General features: G+C 36.1%; 1 protein-coding gene across 1 annotated transcript in view; it reads right to left on the bottom strand.

Annotated features, from left to right (window-relative positions):
• stk17a (serine/threonine kinase 17a) overlaps positions 1-21620 on the bottom strand; it is a 56040-nt gene that overhangs the window by 23423 nt on the left and 10997 nt on the right. Inside the window, exon 2 of the mRNA XM_052113449.1 lies at positions 2226-2438. Coding sequence (XP_051969409.1) covers positions 2226-2438 — 213 coding nt within the window. The remainder of the gene's footprint in view (positions 1-2225; positions 2439-21620) is intronic.

Genomic DNA, 21620 nt, shown 5'->3' with positions numbered 1-21620 from the left:
AACAGCCCATCACGATCCTGGTTGTTGATTACTAATTAACCTAGTCACTGCACAGCTTATACAAACAAGCCTGCAAAAACATATTTACTCACCCGCATGCAGCATGATTTATGTGGAATACAAAAGGAGATATTTTGAAAAATGCCCAAGCTTCTCTTTTCCATGGTGTAAAACTCCAAAAAGGACAAAGCAACATAACACTATTAATAATCTTCCTCATATAAGTTCTGCCACAGCTCTCAAATCTAATTCGTACTTGCGTTAAATTCAGAACATTTAAATGCATCATATCACGATCAGTCACAAGACTAGGGAAGTCACGATTATGAAATTTGGCTGAAGATTAATTGTCAAAAAAATAATAGCAATTATGACGATTACGTGTCATAATTAATGGGGGCTTTCACGATTAATTATCAAATAAATTGTAATTTCTTAAGGTGCATGTGTGCTTCATAGACCTTAAGAATTCATTTTTACACACTTCAAATAAATAAATAAAATTAAATAAAGGAAAAATTATTTCCTTTTGAAATGTTTAAATATCAAAATACTTAAAATGAGTCTCTCTTTTGGTAATTTTAGTCAATTTTATATTTACATTGTTGTTTTTGGAACACTTTTTTTTATAAAAAATATCATATATATTTATTATATATAAAGTACATTTCTCAGTTGCGCCGTGGGGGGGCCGTGCTGCTTCCGTTTCAAAACCCAGCAGCATCAAATCTGTATTAATGCATCATATCTAACAATAATTCAGTGAAGACTTGGAAACAACTGAGAAATGTACTTAGTATATATTTTTAATGTTTTCCTTGTATCTGGATTAGACGTGCATGTACAGTATATTAAACATGGTCTTCAGCCACAGAATGCAACATCCACAACAGGAAATTAGGCAAAGAAATGTGTGATGCAGCAGTTTCCTTCTGGATCAAATTATGTTTTATTTTTTCAGGCAACATGAAGTGGTGTAGTTCCAAAAATAACTGTGAAAAACCCAAATCACAGAGTGATTGAAAATCACTTTGTTCCCAATTTCGGTTACATTCTGCAAAAAATTTAGTTCATTTTCAGTTTTCATTTAGTTCCTTTTCCATTCGGTTTTCATTTAATTGTGAAGGTTTTTAATACCTGGTATGATCCTGTTGTTACCAGGAACATTTGCCATTACATGATCGTTAAATTAAAGTGAAATCAGAGCATTTCGCGTTCACAATAAAAGTTTGTTGATTTTTTTCATGGGAGCTCATCTGGATGACCCACCGTTCATTGTATTTCTATATTTGGGCATTCAATTGTGATTGGAATTTGATGTGCACAATCATCGGTTATATCAAATGTCCGCTGTAAGGGCAATTAACCAATAATTCAGAATAAATCTAAATAATTCAGTGGATTATTATCACGACAGGCCTACACGAGACGAATAAGAACCAGTGATGTTTGATGACATTGATGTCTAACCTGCCACAACACGTCAAGGCATCATGTTTAGACGTGCATAAGCGCAAGAGAAATTTGAGAGCAAAGTTTGAGGGGAAGATTCTTGTTGCTAGCTTGTTGTCAGCTCATACATTCTGCAAAAATGATCCTGTGTTTCAAAGAAATAAAATATGTCTGATGTACACTACCAGTCAAAAGATTTGAAACACTTGACTGAAATGATTCTCATGCTCTTAAAAATGTTTTCGATCTGAAGGCGTATGCTTAAATGTCTGAAATTAGTTTTGTAGACAAAAATATAATTGTGCCACCATATTCATTTATTTCATTATAAAACTAACATTTTATAAAAAAAAAATTACTTGGACCAAATAATAAAGAAAATAGAGAAAATGTCAAGAGTACTTGTCTGAAAATTCTAGGCAAAGGGTGACTACTTTTAAGATGCTAAATATAACACGCTAAAATATAACACAGTTTTGATTTTGTTTAGGTCACAACATAATTCCCATATTTCCATTTCTATTATCCCATAGTTGTGATGACTTTACTATTATTCTAAAATGTGAGAAAAAAAATTACAATAATGATTAAGTGTCCCCAAACTTTTGACTGGTTGTGTATGCAAATAGTAAATGGTGGCAGAATTTAAAATTTTGGGTGAACAAACCTTTAAAGACCATTATAAATTGATCTTGACATAAATGTTTGTGGTAGCCAGGGAAATGAATAAATGTGATGGATTTAATTAAAAAGACTAAATGTGTGATACTCACTATTCCAGAACAAGTACCATCTCGCTGGCCATCTCGTAGACCTCATGAAGGTTGACCACTCGTGGACAGGCTTCTGCCAGCTCCAGCACTGCAATCTCATGAATGATTTCTGAAGTGCAGTCTTGGCCCTTCCTCCTCTTCCTCATGTACTTCGCAGCATATTCTTTCCCTGTGCTTTTCTCCACACATTTTCTCACCACAGCAAACTTGCCTCTGAAAAACAGAGAATGAGAAGAAAGTTTGTTGATTTTTTTTTGTTGTTAGATTTTTTCATTGTAATCTTGCATGGCCAGACTTCAATCAGTATAATAAAGGGCATAGATTTGGACTGCAGAACGTGAGGGATAAAGTGTGAACCATTTCATTCATCCATCCGTATGAGTTAGTGTTACAATAATTATTCCCTAAGCATTGGGAAATAATGCAAGTGTAATTTAGATTTAGGCTACAATAATAACAACAGCAGGACTGTGTGTCCCCAAGCATTTATGATCAAAATATTGTTTCACTACACATAATAATAATAATAATATTAATAACAACAGTTATAATTCATGCATATATAGATAAAAAAAAACTTTCTTAGCATAAAATATGCACATATTTAAGATGATCATATTAGGGGCTTGGGTAGCTCAGCGAGTATTGATGCTGACTATCACCCCTGGAGTCGTAAGTTCCAATCCAGGGTGTGCTGAATGACTCCAGCCAGGTCTCTTAAGCAACCAAATTGGCCCGGTTGCTAGGGAGGGTAGAGTCACAAGAGATCACCTCCTCGTGGTAGCTATAAAGTGTGGTTCTCATTCTCGGTGTGGCGCGTGGATGCCGCGGAGAACAGCGTGAAGCCTCCACACGTGCTACGTCTCTGCAGTAAAATGCTCAAGCCACGTAACAAGATACACAGATTTACGGTCTCAGACACGGAGGCAACTGAGATTCGTCTTCCACCAGCCAGATTTTTGCGTGTCACTACGCCACCACGAGGACCTAGAGTGTATTGGGGAACTGGGCATTCCAAAATGGAGAGAATTTTTTTTTATATCATATAAAACATTCTTCTCTATCAGAAAAATTTTATTCTGGGGGATTTAAAATCCAGGGAATTAAATACTGACTGCTACAGTGGTCCTTTAGAAAACTCAGGGGCATGTAGGTATTATTGAGGATTTTAATGAATGCTTATCAAGTAGTGGTTTCAAGCAAGGTTTCTGAAATAGTAAAAATAATTATCAACTGAATTACCATCTATTGTACCATAAAATCTGTAAATAAACATCACATATACATTACAGAACTAAACAATTATCTGACTTAGTCATCACATAAATATTTCTCTTTAAATAATTAAACACCATATTAGGGATGCAACAACTAATCGATAAGATGAATAATTATCGATAAAGAAAATTGTTGAAAGCAAATTAAGAGTAGTTTCTCTCCAGCACATCATTTACATTTCACTACTATTTTCTATGTTTTGTTATGTAAACATGTTTTAACTTCAAAATCAGGCACATATTTCCTATCACAAAACCGTTTGCCTTTACCACAAGCGAGTCATTAAACTTTACCAAGCACATCAGAGGGCGCATTCGCGTCAAACCAATTACAATGAGAAAGGGAGCTCAATCATTTTGATTAAACTGTACAACATCATATCGTGATTTAAATTTCAATGTAATCAATTATGCAGCTTTCATGAATGTCACAAATGTCTCCATGTCAAATGTGCCAGCTTTTAAATGTTTTAGATGGTTTCTTCTCATCATGTAAGTGCATGGAATACAAGCTTAGTAATATGAGCTTTGGATGTCTAGACAAAAAGTCTAGGATGAGACTGTTCAGCGCAAGAGTGAATCTGATGATTTTACTATATACAGTAAACTGTATTCTGAATATAATGTCTACAAATGCTAAGGGTCCTGATTTTTTATATTCCTGAAAATGCCTAAATGTAATGTCTACTTTCACCAGTACATTTATACAATGGCAAACATTATTTTACAAGATACAAGCATACTGTACACTACCATAAAAAAAAGAAAAAAAAAAGTGGTTTTTTTCCTCTCTCGACAACAATAGTTTAGAAACATGTAATGAGTGACTATTTAAAAACTTACAAAATGAATTTTAAATACTTAAAATGTATGTAATCAGTAACAATTTTGTCTTTTTTGCTGGGAAGAATTATTAATATTAGTTTTATTCTCTTGTCACTATTGCCATTTGGTTGGCTGATATTTTGTCCCAATACCATCCCTGATGGATAGCTTTACTTTTTAATGAATAGTATTTTTTTTTGTTAACCTTTTCAAGTAAAGGAACTGTTTTACATATGTCCTAAAAGTAATAATAATAAATTCATTTTCATGATTCGTACTTTGTTCAAAATTGTGTGAGAGTATAGAATCATGTAGTACAATTCAGTACCAGAATTCATATATATATATATATATATATATATATATATATATATATATATATATATATATATATATATATATATATATAACAGCATGATTACAAGCTTAGGTAACATGAATTATTACATACATTCAAATAATTAGTATAATAAAACAATAAGGTCTACTCGACTACTTGTAGTCTTATTGATTACATGAGTACTCCGTACATGATTAATATTCAGAATGCAGCTTTCTGAATGCTCAGAAAGCACGTCTTCTCTTTTCTTCCTTCAGGTTACCGTATTTAATCTTAAGCGTACACCACTGTTTTAGTTGTGCCTGGCCGAACTGTGTATTTTTTAAACCACAGTTGGCTTGACCAGAGATCCCGTAACAATCATGTTTTAATATGCTGTGTCAAGTTTAAAAAAAGTTTTGAAGACCTTGCATTCTGTTCCATTCAACTGCGCTCCATCTAGCAGTTTGAAAGGAAGAAACGCCTGGTTGATGTGCACTTCTCCAGTTCTCTCTCTCGGTTGCTTGGTTTCCATATCTGCGGCTTTGTGCCAGGTAGCCAAATCTGTTGTGAACGGTCATTGGGCTAAAATTCTTCTCATAACAGTACATTTAAGCCGCCATCTCACTAGCTAGTTTAAAACAACCGGATTTTGGCTGAAGGTGTCACACCTACCGACAGTTGTGCTGAAAATGACCTCTCTTTTTTTGGAAGTCTGTCAAACACCTATTCAAAATAGAGAAGTGATGAGCGACATATGACTTCCTCTGAGAAAATATCACGGTTTCACGGTATTAAACAATTACTATTATCAGTGAAAACAGAAGGGTTATTTTATTTATTTATTTTTGAGCAAACACTTTATTATAATTGAAACTTGAAACCATTTATTTAATTGAAGAAAAGTCTCCCATTTGAAAATAAAATAAATAGAAAAAGGAAAGCTAACAGAATTGTAATAAACAGAATTATAAACATGATAAAAAATATAATGTAACTATCACGTTATATAACTAAAGCATGATAGTTTACACGTTAGCAAAGCATGTTAAATGAACTACTAAATGAAAAACAAGATCAGCTGTGTGAGCTTTTAATGTAATGTCCTATGATTATTAACAGTTAACATATAGAGTAGGTGCGTGACAAAGAGGCCAGATTGCTCCTGTCTGTATCTTTAACTCAGTGCTTCTCAACTAGTTTTGCTTCAGGATGGATTTTACATTGGAAATCAAGTGTCGACCTGCCATAGATTAAACATAACCTGTATTTAATGTATCCTGGGTTGCATTTCCTTTTATGTTGCATAGTTTTGTTCATGGTTTTCCAGTAAAAGGGCCTGAATCAAGTAACATTATTTTTGTTGTTGATGTCAAAACCTACAGGAAGTTTTCTCTCCCCCTTTTAAAAATTGAAGAGCATATTTACTTATATGGGCCCATTATTATCCCGTTTGCTGCCTAATATTAAATATTTATACACATATTACACAGAAGGAAAGGCTCCTCATTACCATGGCTAGGTCAGTGTGCTAGTCTTAAATAATAGTAATAATAAACTACAGTATTTATGAATAAGAAATATTAGCTGAAACACATCTTGAAACTTTAACTACAACTGCCACTGTTGATATAAAATGAGGTCTAATAGATTCTACCTTTAGATTATCTCAAATAAAACTATAACATCGCCAAACTATAACAGTTACTTCAAGAGTTTACACTTGGCACATAGCACAGTTGCTCTTTTCCTCCTCAGTGCTGTTTGGCATGTCAGTGCTGCTACTGTTGAGAGGTTTGAATCTCCGTAACGCTTTAAACTAGAAAAGTCTCACTAGAATTGAAATTGGTCGCATCAGTTTTGATGTCTGCGCTCCGCAATATCGAGGGAAGCCCAGTTGATGAACGCTGCACGCACCAGTGAGAAGAGAAGATCATTAGCGCGAGCTCGTTACACTCGCGAAAGTGCAGATGAGAAGTTTTAGCCGTTTGCGAGATTATAATTAAATCTGCCTCAGCAGTCCTACATAGTCGATCACTTGTGCGGCCGCCGAAATATCTTCAATAGGAGACCCATGGCATTGTTCTTTGCCTGCTGTCCGCGACCAAGTCCGAATAGACCAGTTGATAAACTGCTTTTCAAGACCCCCTCACCTCGCTTCTCTCTGCTGCATGTTTGTGTGTGAGACGCAAGTTGACGAGTCTGGCAGGCAGGCGAGGAAGAAAGGAGATGCGCATGGAGAATCTCTGTCCGGTTGCATTTTTTTCTCAATACCGTAGATAAGCAAATGTACATGGTATGAAAGTCAATTTTCAAACCGTGGTGTACCGTGAAACCGGTATACCGCTGCAACCCTACCTCCGACTTTAGTCACATGGAACTTGCAAAAATATAAACAGTACCACCGCACGAGCATACAACAATTGTATTAAAATGAATTAGGATGGGAATCATGGAGTAACTTTGCCCTGTGAATGTTCAATTCAGGAATTGCCAAAGAAAGTGTATGTAGCTTCAGTGAGAAAAGGATTTAAGTTCAATTAACGGTTCCACCTGACTGTTCTGATTTTATTAGTCATGTACGTGTAGGAAATCTTCACGGTGTTGTGCAGTCGTGTCGTTTGCAGTGTGGACAGACAGACAGACTGCTTGAGAATGCTTGTTAGATTGTCATTGCATCATGTCTGGTTAGGACAAAAATTCTGGCCAAGAAGCACCCACTTAGACAGGAATGGTCCATTTGAAAGCAAAGCAGAATCTTGTTTACTTGCTTAAGGTTCTCGTTTACTTGCTACTTTCTTTTAAACTTCTTGTATACATTTCAAAAATTGGATGCCATGAATCGTACAATCTAGGCCAAACCAGTGCTAGTTCTTCCTTGGGGCAGTACCAATTACAGCAGACAGTGAACTTCTAAACGTCCTTTCAAACTTTCAAACCCAAGCAACACAATTATTTTTGTGTAATGCCAGCCAATCAGATTGGAGCTTTCCATTTTGAGAAAGCTCTAGACATATTTGTAGGCAATAAGCACCAGAATGTCTGGAAATGATCTGTGGGCATGCAGTCTAAAAATGAGTCTACGATCATGGTAACACTTTAAAATCAGTAATTTACAATATTTACAGTACAGCTGAAAGACCATCAGTGTTAAAGAACATGTGTTAACTTTATACAATATGGAGATGGCTCATAGGACAGCTCATCTCTATACTTTTACACCAACAATCTCCCTCAAAGTAGTAGGGCTCACATTTCCATGCATCCCATTAAAAGTAGTGGTGCTACTACTGTGGTGGTGGTTTCCGATCAGGAAATTTGAAGCGATACCATACCGATTTTATTTTAAAGTTCCCTTTGCCACACTTTTGCAAGTTATATTGTGCAGTTATACGTTTATGCCCCACACAGTTAAATTATGGTAACACTTTACAAAAAGTTTCCATTATGTTAACATTATTTAACAACATGAACTAATGAACTTAAAATGTTAGTTACAACATATTCCATTACATTTTTTAAATCAAAAAGTTGTATTAGTTAACATTAGTTAGTGCACAATGAACTAACAATGAACAATTGTAATAGTAACTAACATAATTAATAAAGGCTGTAAAAATATATTATTCACTATTTGTTCATAATACCTAATGCATTAACTAATGTTAATGAATGGCACCTTTTTATAAAGTTACCAAAATGACATTAAATTTACATTCATTGTGAATTTCTAATATTTATTTGTATTGAAAAAAAGTTATGAATAGATACTGGTAAGCAGTAAAAAAACATGAGCATCACACACAGGAGAGATACATTCAAAAATAAGAAAAATATATCCATCACAAGCTCTAAAACTGCTCCTGTGAGAAATCATTAATATCTATGATTTGTTTACTGTCTTTGGCATTTTGCATTTACATATCACAAATTTTTAAGCAAATGCATAAAGACTTGGTGCCGTTATGATTAAAATGTAATTGCGGTGATTTGTGGTAATGTGACCAACAATAATCTGATTTAAATTGGGATTCTCACAGAATAGTGCTGAGATGAGTGACTGATGAGATATTGACAGCACTTGGAGAGCGCACATGTTTGATTGACACCACAAGTGAGCATACTGAAGGGAGTAAAGCTGAAAGTGCTCAGGATTGCTCAAACAGTCTCCATCACTCAACACAACGCCTGAGTGTCACGACTCGCATTTACGGATCCTCAGATTTGTATACGCATGTTTATTTGTTGTTTAATTTTTATACCCGCTTGCAGTCTCTTTATCCTCTCCATGCTCAAAGTGCTGAGAGTCTGAATTACTACCGTAATGGGCAATTTAATATTCATACAAAATGTAATTTATTTATTTATTTATTTATTTATTTTTAAACAAACTTGCATATTCATCTGAATAACAGGATGTCTTAAAGATTAAATTTGTGAATACTTCGAATTGCCAACAATTTACGCTACAGAGGCCACTATGTTATGCTTCAAGGGCTGAGAAAGCACCTCTTCATTAGAGTAGCAGCGTATGTGCGATTCCCTGCGTGCTGCAAAAAAAGATCAGCCCTGATTCTAGGCACGATGGACATATCACAGACTTAAGACAAAGATTGGCCGAATTAGCTCTGTGCACCCCTATTAAAAAGTGTGGGACACATACACATACGTGCACATACACAAAACAACTTTTTTCAGGGCCCCTTTTTATTTGATTCAGAGAAAGGCCTGAAGCTAGAGTGTATGAGGCTGGTGAAAGGGTGCAGCAGGGGAGGGGGTGTTGTGTGTCTAATGATGGCACACTTATCACCAGGGCCTAACGTGCCTTTGTCCCTGTGGCATATTTGCAGGATGATATCATCTCAAAAGACCAAACTGTCCCTCTTTGCACCCATACAAGTGGCCGCGTTGTTGGTGTCCCACTTTTATCACTGAACTTGAAGGTGCAAGGGCACATGAGAAAAACAAAAATACACAGACAGAAAGGAAGCTGGGAGAATTCTTATGAGGAAAATTGTGTATTGAGATGACAATCTCCTGCTGAGCCATCTCACATTCCTTATAGCCCAGGGAAATTAGATTTGTGCCACACAGTCAGTGTTGTGCTCATTTACATAGGTTTCAATTTCAGGGGCAGCTGTAAAATGTCTTGCACAGATTTACATTTTTTGAAGAAAATCTGAGCGGGGCCTGCCCATGCGTTTGCTAAGGCTTTCTGGGTGGTTTCTTGGGCATTGCTAGTTGATTGCTTACTGACTCAAGTCAAAAGTGCCCACCCTCAAGTCTCTATGATATACTGGTTCCTACATATGGCTCCTTTAAATGCAAGTATATAGGATTCAACAGAACAACACTGGTTGAGCCAGTAATTTAGATGTCGTTCCAGACCTATGAGTTTTCTGCGGAGCAAAAAATATATGTTTTAATGATTATCCCGGCCTGTCTGTTCGATGTAGTGAGTGTTTAATGCAAAAAAAACGAAGATCTCTGTTAAATGAACTATTGAGATCAGCTGTGAATGAGCCTCTTAAAGGATGTCAAAATTATTTTTGGGTAAACGATTATTTTAAGCACAACCTTGTGAAACATTGAATAAGTCTATTCCAAACAGTTCTTCTTGCTATTGCACTTTTGACATGAACTTGTGATAAACATTTGTTTTACAAAAAGTCTTCCTTAGAACTGGAAAGTGGCTCTGTCGAAAGCAGGCACCAGAAAAATCCTTGGTTTCAAGACAATGAGTGATTTAAAATGCAGACAGTGAATCCCCAAACGTGCCGTCAGCAAGGCCCGAGCCTTGCACCATGTGAAAAGCTGTATAAACACACGACTTAGCGATCCGTTTAGAAACACCGCAGCAGCCAAGAGAAGCATGGGGGAAGATTAAGCTTCCTGGAAGAGATGGTTGAGCGGTGGATGAAATTCATATAAATGTCCCTGTGAGAGGGCATCACGAATCAAGCCGTGATGTCCTGAACTAGCCTTCTTAGTCCATCTGTTCCCTCTGGCCCTGGACCACAGTCACCCACGCGTATGTTCCAAACAATTTGCAGTGTTATTCATAATTGCTCTATTCTCAGGGCAGAATGACTGATGCGCTTCCTAAGAGATGCGTGTAGGCGTCTGTGAAAATGGCTTATTTTACAGCTCAAACTGTCTGGGGGTTAAAACTATAAGATGTTTGACAAGGACTGCCCCATAGACAAAAAAAAAATGAAGTGCATTCCAGCACATCCTCCACAGCGACCAACATTGGACCAGTGCAAGATCAGTTGCAACCCTTTGAGGAGATGTTGGAGAAACAATCATCATTGCCTAGTAAATTATGGTATCAAGAATTTTGATGACATGCAATCATAATGCAACTGAAAAAGATATTAAGCAAACAGCCGATCATGTAATAAGCCAATCGTGTGGCAGCAGTGTGATGTTTAAAATCATGCAGATATGGGTTATAGCACTGTTGTAACATTTATTTATATACTGACTTTGCATGCAAGTGTATTTTAGTTAATATTTTGTTTTTCATCATTTTAATCAGATTTTAGATTTTTAATTTTTTATGTACAAATTTCACATTCTATAAATTTATTTGACATCATGAAATTCCATTTATAATAACTATAAAAGCTTTTGTCACGGTTTGAAATTTCATACACATTAAACGCAAAATATTGGAAGGTTGGAAATTATGAAAATAGAATTCGAAATATAACATTCAAGTGCTACTATATAAAAAGTACTATGTAACAAACAAAAACATTGTTGATTAGGCTGTGCTTTGCAGTCTTTTTTCCAAACCGCAGCATAGGAGCTGCAAGATCCTATTTGTTAAATTTGTCAATATTTACAGTGTTTGTTGAAGATAAAATATTTCATAATTTGATTGCACCTTTAAGTATTTCGAGATTTATACATTGCACTTATTACCTTTTGTTACATATTTGTCTACAGCTGTGGCCAAAAGTATTGGCAGTGACATAAATGTTGCGTTTCACAAATGTAGCACAAAATGACCAGCTAACATCATTTCACGAATCATATCAGCAGAACCTGGGAAAGTGTGAACGAGTACTAGTCAGGTGAAATCACTCTCATTCAAATTGGATTATAAGAGCAGACTGTTTGCTATAAAAGGAGTGAAGAAGTGCATCCAATCATTGTGTTCTTGTTAGCAATGGTTACTTCTAAAGAAAGATGTGCAGCCATCATCACTTTGCATCAAAATGGCCTCACGTGCAAGGAAATTGCTGCAAAGAATATTGCACCTGAAAGAACCATTAACCGGATTATCAAGAACTTCAAGGAGAGAGGTTCAACTGCAGTGAAGAAGGCTTCAGGACATCCCAGAGTGTCCAGCAAGCACCAGGACCATCTCCTCCTGAGGAGTCAGCTAACTGTGTCACCACCAGTGCAGAGCTTGCTCAATATTGGCAGTAGGTTGGTGTGAGTGCATCTGCATGCACAGTGAGACAAAGAGCAACTTCTAACAATTCCAGCATGATGAAGTAGTGGTGGCGTAGTGGCAAAAGCACAGGGCTGTTAATCAGAAGGTCGTTGGTTCGAACCCCACAGCCACCACCATTGTGCCCTTGAGCAAGTCACTTAACTCCAGGTTGTTCCGGGGGGTATTGTCCCTGTAATAATTGCACTGTAAGTCGCTTTGGATAAAAGCGTCTGCCAAATGCATAAATGTAAATGTAAATGTAACAATTCAGGAGCAATTTGGTGATGATCTGTGCATTTTCCAGCATGATGGAGCACCATGTCACAAGCGAAGAGTGATAATGAAGTGGCTTGGAGATCATTACATTGAAATTTTGGATCGTGGCCAGGTAACTCCCTGGATCTTAATGCCATAGAGAACCTGTGGTCAATCCTCAAAAGGCGAGTGGACAAACAGAAGCCCACAAATTGTGATCAAATCAGAGCATTAATAAGTCAAGAATGGATCGCCATCAGTCAGGATTTGGCCCAGAAGCTGATATCCAGCATGCCAGAGCGAATTGCAGAGGTTATGAAGAACAAGGGTCAAAACTGTAAATATTGACTCTTTGCATATGTGTTTTTGCCAATAAAAGCCTTTAAAACTTATGAAACGCTTATAATTGTTTTTCAGTATACCATAGAAACATGTGAAAAAATTATCTACAAATTCTGAAGCAGCAAATTTTGCAAAACACAAAACTGATGTCACTGCCAATACTTTTGGCCACGGCTGTATATACATCATTTGTATGATTTGCAAGTATTGACACAGAGTTTACATTAATATGTAAAGTTGAAGTCAGAAGTTTACATAAACCTTAGCCAAATACATTTAAACTCAGTTTTTCACAATTCCTGACATTTAATCGTAGAAAACATTCCCTGTCTTAGGTCAGTTAGGATCACTACTTTATTTTAAGAATGCGAAATGTCAGAATTATAGTAGAGAGAATTATTTATTTCAGCTTTTATTTCTTTCATCACATTCCTAGTGGGTCAGAAGTTTGCATACACATTGTTAGTATTTGCTAGCATTGTCTTCAAATTTTTTAACTTAGGTCAAACATTTTGGATAGCCTTCCACAAGCTTCTCAAAATAAGCAGCTGGAATTTTAGTCCATTCCTCCAGACAGAACTGGTGTCACCGAGTCAGGTTTGTAGGCCTCCTTGCTCGCTCATGCTTTTTCAGTTCTGCCCACAAATTTCCGATCGGATTGAGGTCAGGGCTTTGTGATGGCCACTCCAATACCTTGACTTGTCCTTAAGCCATTTTGCCACAAATTTGGAGCTATGTTGGGTTCATTTGTCCATTTGGAATACCATTCTGCGATCAAGCTTTAACTTCCTGGCTGATGTCTTGAGATGTTGCTTTAATATATCCGCATAATTTTCTTTCCTCATGTTGCTATCTATTTTGTGAAGTGCACCAGTCCCTCCTGCAGCAAAGCACCTCCACAACATGATGTTGCCACCCCCATGCTTCACAGTTGGGATGGTGTTCTTTGGCTTGCAAGCCTCACCCTATTTTCTCCAAACATAACAATGGTCATTATGGCCAAATTCAATTCAATTTTATTTGTATAGCGCCTTTCACAACACACATCGTTTCAAAGCAGCTTTACAGAATATCAGCATTAAGAGACGATAAAACTGTAATGTCTATAAAGTCGATTAATCATCATTGTGTAATTTCGATAAAATACGATTTTTAATAGTGTTTAAAAATAATTAAATGATAATTGTATTAATAACCCCGGTGCCCCAAACAGTTAAATATTTGTTTCATCAGACCAGAGGACATTTCTCCAAAAAGTAAGATCTATGTCCCCATGTGCACTTGCAAAGTGTAGTCTGGCTTTTTATGGCAGTTTTGGAGCAGTTGTTTGATGTTGTTCTGTATTGAATAGCACTTTTCGCACCAAACCAAGTTAATCTCTAGGAGACAGATTACGTTTCCTCCCTGAGCGGTATGATGGCTGCGTGGTCCCATGGTGTTTATACTTGCATACTAGTGCTTGTACAGATGAATGTGCTACCTTCAGGCATTTGGAAATTGCTCCCAAGGATGAACCAGACTTGTGCAGATCCAAAAATTATATTTCTGTGGTCTTGGCTGATTTCTTTTGCTTTTCCCATGATGTAAGCAAAGAGGCACTGAGTTTGAAGGTAGGGCGTAAAATACATCCAGAGGTACACCTCCAATTGTCTCAAATAAGCTAATTGGTTAATTGCCTAAAGGCTTGGCATCATTTTATGGAATTTTCAAAGCTGCTTAAAGGCAACGTTAAGTGTATGTAAACTTCTGACCCACTGGAATTATGATATAGTCAATTAAAAGTGACACAATCGGTCTATGACAACTGTTGGAAAAATTACTCCGGTCATGCACAAAGTAGATGTCCTAAATGACAAGCAAAAACTGGAGTTTACTAATATGAAATCTGTGGAGAGGTTAAAAAATTGGTTTTAATGACATCAACTTAAGTTTAGGTAAACTTTTGACTTCAACTGTATAACAAGCACTAAAAGGTACAGTAGCTTTTAGAGTTCCGCAAGTGTTTACGGTTGGGTGCACATTACCTACATTACATTACATACATTACCTAATTCATGCAATGTGTGCATGCTTTTTACTTTATGATCAATATCTGACTGTAAACAACAGAAAGGATATTCTAGAGATAGTCAATTTAAATGAAGTGCTTGGATCTTCTATTTGGACGCACATTACGAAGTCAAAGCAAACTTTCCTCGCATAATCTGTATTGGTTAGTACAAATATGTATTGTTTTTGTCAAGTTCTCAAATATAAACCTATAATATTTATAAAATGTTACCTTTAAACAGACATCCAACAGACACGCTACACTGGCCTGTAGCCATGCTGTAAAATGAAGAATGTTGTGAAAACATCTGAGTTCACGTTGTTAAATGCAATGTAAATGTAAATATGGCATATCATGGCTCAACTACACTGCATGACAACTAAGGACCCACCCTTTGCCACTACAAAACTCAATCACTGACAAGTGAAATCTGAATATTTACAAGTCAGTGGCTAATAGCAGACATTTTGTAGTCTGAAAATGCAAAATTTGGTTGCATATGCAAGTGATTTACTCACATTGTAGACGGCTGAGTTGCATGTCTTGATTCCACCCCACAGTGAAAGAAAAGTGGAACTAGCTCACCTGCCATCTGCTTAAGGCATCTGTGATGGTCATATCAAATGGACATGTAACCATGCAGGAACATTTAATTTGATATTTGAAGACTTCCTGCATTCCTTGATAAAACTGATCAGGGAAGAAATGAACCTTGCATAACAGTTTAAGGTTACTTCAGTTGTCTAAAGAAAGGCAACTGATGAAAAAAACTCAAATGGATATAGTTGAAGAAAAGTAGATGGTCGAAATATCATTGTTTTGTATTTGACAGTCTCCCTGAACTCAGGTATATTAGGTAAACCTACAGTTCATAGTTGCTGTGCTGACTGAGCTCATGTGAGTCATCGGTTCGCAATGGGTTTCAAGCATCAAAAAGAAGTTTTCCTTTTTTTTTTTTAACACCATTCTGTCCAAAACTCCACAGATTTACTACACCCAGCTGGGAGTGCCTTCCTACTTTCTTAAAAAAAATGTGGACATTAACAGGGGTGAACAGAAAGAAAGAAAAAAATCCTTGTTTTGAGCTGGCCCAATAAACTGTGGGTGTAAAGTTAAACATCTTTGTAATGGGTTTCTTCAAGAAAGGAACAAAGTTGTTTGCCTTCAAACTGGATTTTATTTGATCAAATGATACATGACCAAACGGAGTCATCAAATATGTGAACCAAGGAACCATCAGTGATGTTGCTTTTGTGCCTGTCGGCCATATGAGGGTGCAGAGAGGGGCCAGTAATTGATTCAACCTCAACTGCAGAACCTCATTAAGATGTTACTTACTTACTGACATTGGACCTGCTCATCTTCACCTTGCTCAGTCACACGGCTCAATTACTTGAGTGGCGTGCTCAGGTGGGACTGGAAGCAATGGAGCAAATTCCATCTGCACTATTTTTAATTTGTTGGTTTATGTACATATGCATTATGTACAAAAGCTCCATCCCAATTCGCATTACAGATAGGATGTTTATTATCCAATTTATTTATATGTAGTCTTGAATAGGCTTTATTCAAGCTGTCAAACCAAAAACGTACTACCGAAAAATTGCCTATACACAATATATTTTCTAGCCACATCTGAAGTAAATTATCCATGTTCCTTGTTAATGGTTTGGATTCAATTTAATGGGAAACTATATGAGTGGCATGGAAGAATTTTGAGAAGCCCCCAGAGTTGTAGCTGGAGACCGTCACAAGACTTTTTAAAGTCTTGTGCCATGTGTGCTGCATTTAAGAGGATAGTGAAGTCAAAAAGTGTTAAACTTTTCAAGTGTCATGAATATGTAATTTTGAGCCATTCCATTGCATCAATCATGCTCAATTTAGCAATTTTTTACGTGTTTGAATGTGTTTAAAGTCTTCACTTGCTTGTTCCAACTCTAACCAATCGGTCCGCAAGGTACCACACAAAATTACATTTTAATGAATCTCAGAGTAAAAAATTCTCTGTTTTTAAATGAAGAAAGAGAAAATTAAGAAAATAATTGGTGTCACTTCAAACTACTCAAGTAAACAGGTACTTGTAATAATTTTGAGGAACATAGACTAGCTGCCTACGTGTTAGGCAGCTGGCATGACTACTGATGATAAAAGTAATAACTTGGCCCTGCAGAGAAGTATTTGAACTACAAATGTTCTCTAAACTTAATTACTCTGATTGATACGGATTCAGAAACACTAAAGTACCATTGGCTCCTTTGAAAACCTAATAGGCTTTTACTGCACTTGACTACACAGCCTTGGCGTACCTTTATTTCCATAGTATTGCATTAATTTGGTCCCTGCTGCTCAAGACTGGCTGCTTGAAATACAAATGCCAGGAGGGAAAGGAATAAAGGAGTAGCTCTAATCTCACATAATACCTGCCACTCCAAAAGGTCTACGGTTGTCCAATCATAGCATGGCAGCAGCTTTGGAAAGTCTATAATTCCCCCACTGCGAGTAATGGCGCTTTGAAGTGAAATGCTTTAGTACTTCTGTTTTTGTAAACATCACTGGATGTTGCATGAGCCTGCAACGAATTGCGAGCAAATGATTTACAAATGAAAACGTACTAACGACCAACTTTTAGGTCATGGTCGTAAGAATGTGGTGCAGATGAATATGATTTTCTATTATTGTACGGCTTTCAATAAGTTCTCCGTGGTTAACCAACGTTGAGAGCCTTTGACTGAGCTCTGAAGCCGCTGGAAAGACGGACTATGATTTGGTGCCATGGACTTTGGTGCCTTCAAAAAGCAAGCTGTATGCTTTCTCTGCAGCAATGTCAGCACATTTCCAGAGCCTGTGGCCTCACACAGACAACACCCTGAGCGCTTTCATGTGTGCAAGACTAGGGTTGACGGCAGGGTCACGGTTTATGTGAAATAGCAGCCATATCTTGAGCAGATGGTCTCTCTGTTTGGGTATAGGCCTAGTGTTTATATGGTAAAAAATCAGCCAACTTGCAGGCTTGTTAGGAAGTTATTCAGAAAGTTTGAGATCATCCATCCATGCATCTTATTCAGATGATACATTTAAGACAAAACTCTATACATAATGCCTATTCTGATAGAATATTAATAGTTACATCGCATTCACAAAACCAACTTTTTCAAGTCTAAGTATTATTTTAGCTTAAAGAAATAGTTCACCCAAAAATGACAATTTGCTGATAGTTTACTCAGGCCATCCAAGATGTATCAGAGTTTCTTTTTTCATCAAAACCAAATTTAAGATTTTTAGGATTTCATTTCAGGCCTCCTCCTTTAAACAATGCAAGTGAATGTACTTTTGACAGTTCAAAATGCATATTTAGGGTGCACAAAAATAATCCACATGACTCCAGTCAACAAATAAAGTTATTTTGAACCCAAATGATTGATTATTTTTTTGAAACAAAACTTACATACTTTTTAATGATTCAATACATCTTATGAGAGGGATGACATAAGCTCGTTGGTAAGGTCACCAGTCACGTGGAGAAAAACGTTTGTACAGTGCTCCTTCTCTTGTAAACAATCTAATTGTCTTTCCTGTAGATCTGTATATGTGTATTTTTCAAAATGGTAATTTGTAGTATGTATCCTGGATGCTTCAACATTTAGAACCCCCAAAGTAAATGCATCCTGGGAAAAATATGAACTTTTCTTCGATTGCCTATACATAATCATGAGCGATTGAAGCTCTGGTTTACATTCAGAACCTGGATATCAGTACACCCCTACATTCTCTCAAATATTGGAGGATGTGCAGTAAACATTTTACCCCTGAGGATTTCAGACCATCTAAAAGAAACAAAAGGGTTGATATCTGAATTCATCGGATGTGCCTGTGCTGTTTATCCAGCGAATTCAGGTGTGTGTGAAAACTGTCATTGTCACGCCTCCCTCGGGCTCTGCACCTATCTCAGCGGTCCGCTCCTCATCACCCGATTTCTAATTAAACACACCTGCACTCAATTCACTCGCTCATTACTGCCTGCATAAATAAGTTTGTGAAGCGTCTCTTCTATGTTATATCACCTGTACCATTGATCTCAGTGTAAACCCAGTAAATCTCAGTAAACACTCTTGCACTTGGTTTCACTAACTACAACTTGTGTGGCTTGAATTCTTGACAGTCATATAGCCTATATATATATATATTTCTGCTAAAGAAAAAGCACAAGTAGATAACCCCTGATTTGGAAATTATATACATTAGTTTTGAAATTGTTTTAGACCGTTTTGGTTTGTGAACGGCGCTTGGTTTGTGCAAGTTTCTCTTGTAAACAATGGAGCGTTTCCTGCCTACTCCACATGACGCGTGACCTTACCAATGAGCTTACGTCATCCCTCTCATGAGCGCACATCACAGAGATGTACAGAAGCGAAAATTTATAGCTAAAAAGTATATAAGTATTGTTTCTAACAGAAGTCAATTTATTTGTCGACTGGAGTCGTGTGGTTTATTTTGATGCATACTAAATATGCATTTCAGACCTTCAAAAAAATTTAGTACATTCACTTAAATTCACTCACATTTAAAGGAGGAGGCCTGGAATGAAATCCTAAAAATCTTAAATTCTATTTTGATGAAGAAAGAAATTCCTATACATCTTAGATGGCCTGAGGGTGAGTAAATTATTAGCAAATTAAAATATTTGTGTAAAACTGTATCTATTTTTTTAGATAAAATGTCTTTATGTAAACTTCAACTGTGAGTGTGTGCGTGTGTGTGTGTATATATATATATATATATATATATGTGTTAAATATTTTATTGTTTACATGTATTATTTGTACTACAAGTATTTCTACTGATTTGCAGAAAACTTATAGATTAAGAATATCAGCAGTTCAGGCATGCGCCACAGAAGTGTTTCGGTTGAGTGCAAATTATTGAAGGTTTTTTCCTCATCTGTGCTGTGATTACAATTAAATATAATTTTTTGTTTTTGATCAACAACTGTCTGTTAAATAACAAAGGATATTAAAAGAGACATTAGTCAATAATGGATGGCGTGGATCTCATCTTTGGACACACATTACACAGAATGAGTCCAAGCTAAATTTTTCTCTTACTGCATAGTGAAAAGAACTCTCGGTTACATATTAATTATGTAAACAAGACGCTTCAGACTAAAAGTCACAAGACCTTTCAGATGACGAACAACCTGACTTATATTATGAAAAATATGGTTAAAATGTATTTAAAAAAAAAAGAAATTCTCTCAATGTTATACAGAAGATGTTCCTTCTTGCTGAAAGATATCACTGAAATAAATGTCCTGAGATCTCACTGGTCTCTACAAACAAAAAAGGCAAACAAAACAACATTACATTTTCCTACAATCAGAAATCATTACAAGATAACAGATTTTATACATATAAAAACTGATGGCTTGGTCCATAATAATTATGACAATGTTATTCCATAGTGTCCAATATATATATATATATATATATATATATATATATATATATATATATATATATATATATATATATATATATATATATATATATATATATATTTTATAAGACCATGGTAACCATTGGTAAAAGCATGCATGGCTGCTCACTACCATGGTTAGTAACTATGGTTTCTATATAAAGAACCATGGTGTAAATACATTTAGAAACTTTTTCAGACAAAACTACCATAGTACACAGTTAGTGTTACTACAGTAAATCCATGGAACATTTTTGCAAGTGTTGTGATCTGAAAATGGAAAAACCTTCTAATTTATGTTTTCTCCTATCATGCCATTTATAATAATACAGGGGTTGTTTGTTTTAAACTAGTTTCATCACTGAGACATTTGCAACCGACATTTCTGTACCACATTCAAACCTGCTCTGCGCTTGTGCTGCTCTATGCATTGAGCCGTGTTGATAATTGATCAGTGTAGTGCCGTTTCATTATTAAATATCTTTTTAAGCGAGCAAATTGCACTCCAAAACATATGGAAAAAATAAATAAAACTGATTTCAAAAGGGCCCTATATAGGGCAAATTAAAATGAAATGTTAGGAAATTCATCAAGTTAAGATAATATGTTTAAAGCAGACAAGCAAAAATAAACTTAAATCCTTCTTAGGGGCTGTTCAAATCTAGATGTAAAGCAATGAAAGAAATAAAGTTAGAGGCCCAAATTAGTTTTTTGTTTTTTACTTGACATGGCACCTAAAAACTTTGCGCTTCTGCTTGAGACATTGAAAAAAACCAAGATGTAGTATAACTGTCCAAGACGGAATTCAGTGCAGATTGATGCAAAAACTCTGGCCCTTAGGATACCTGACCATTTACAGGTTAAGAGAGTGCATTAATCTTAAAGCATCCAAGCCTCATGTCTTGTTGTGACAGCAGGTTGACCAGCCAAAGACAAACCCCAAAAAACAGTTTAGTTCATATGGATGAGTCCTCAACACTGCTAATCATAAAGGACCAGTTACTAACTAGACTACTTCTTAGATAACTTTGAATCTGGATATTTAGATACGAAAAAAGTTTAGAAACGCTCATTGAAAAGGAATGACTTCTGATCACTTTGTCACTGCAGATCGCAAACAGTCTGAATACCCGTTTAGGTTACTTGTAAAACAGAATACATTTTCAAAAAAAGCAAAGTATGTGAGAAAGAGTATAAGAGAAAAGCTTAATACTGTAATTGTCCCCCTGTAATTTCTGCCACGTTACACCACATTTAATTAATTTGTTAAATGAGGGCAGCAGCGCTTTATATTCTGCTTAGGGTTTAATTATTATTTAGGCATCTTGAAAATAATTTTTTTTTTTCTGTTGATTGCATTAATCAGCAACAGGCATCAAGAAAGGAAATTGTTCAGTTAGATAGCTAC

Source organism: Xyrauchen texanus, chromosome 41 (genome assembly GCF_025860055.1).
Source record: "Xyrauchen texanus isolate HMW12.3.18 chromosome 41, RBS_HiC_50CHRs, whole genome shotgun sequence".
Taxonomy (NCBI): domain Eukaryota; kingdom Metazoa; phylum Chordata; class Actinopteri; order Cypriniformes; family Catostomidae; genus Xyrauchen; species Xyrauchen texanus.
Note: the sequence above shows the minus strand (reverse complement) of the source record. Positions and strands in the feature narration are given on the sequence as shown.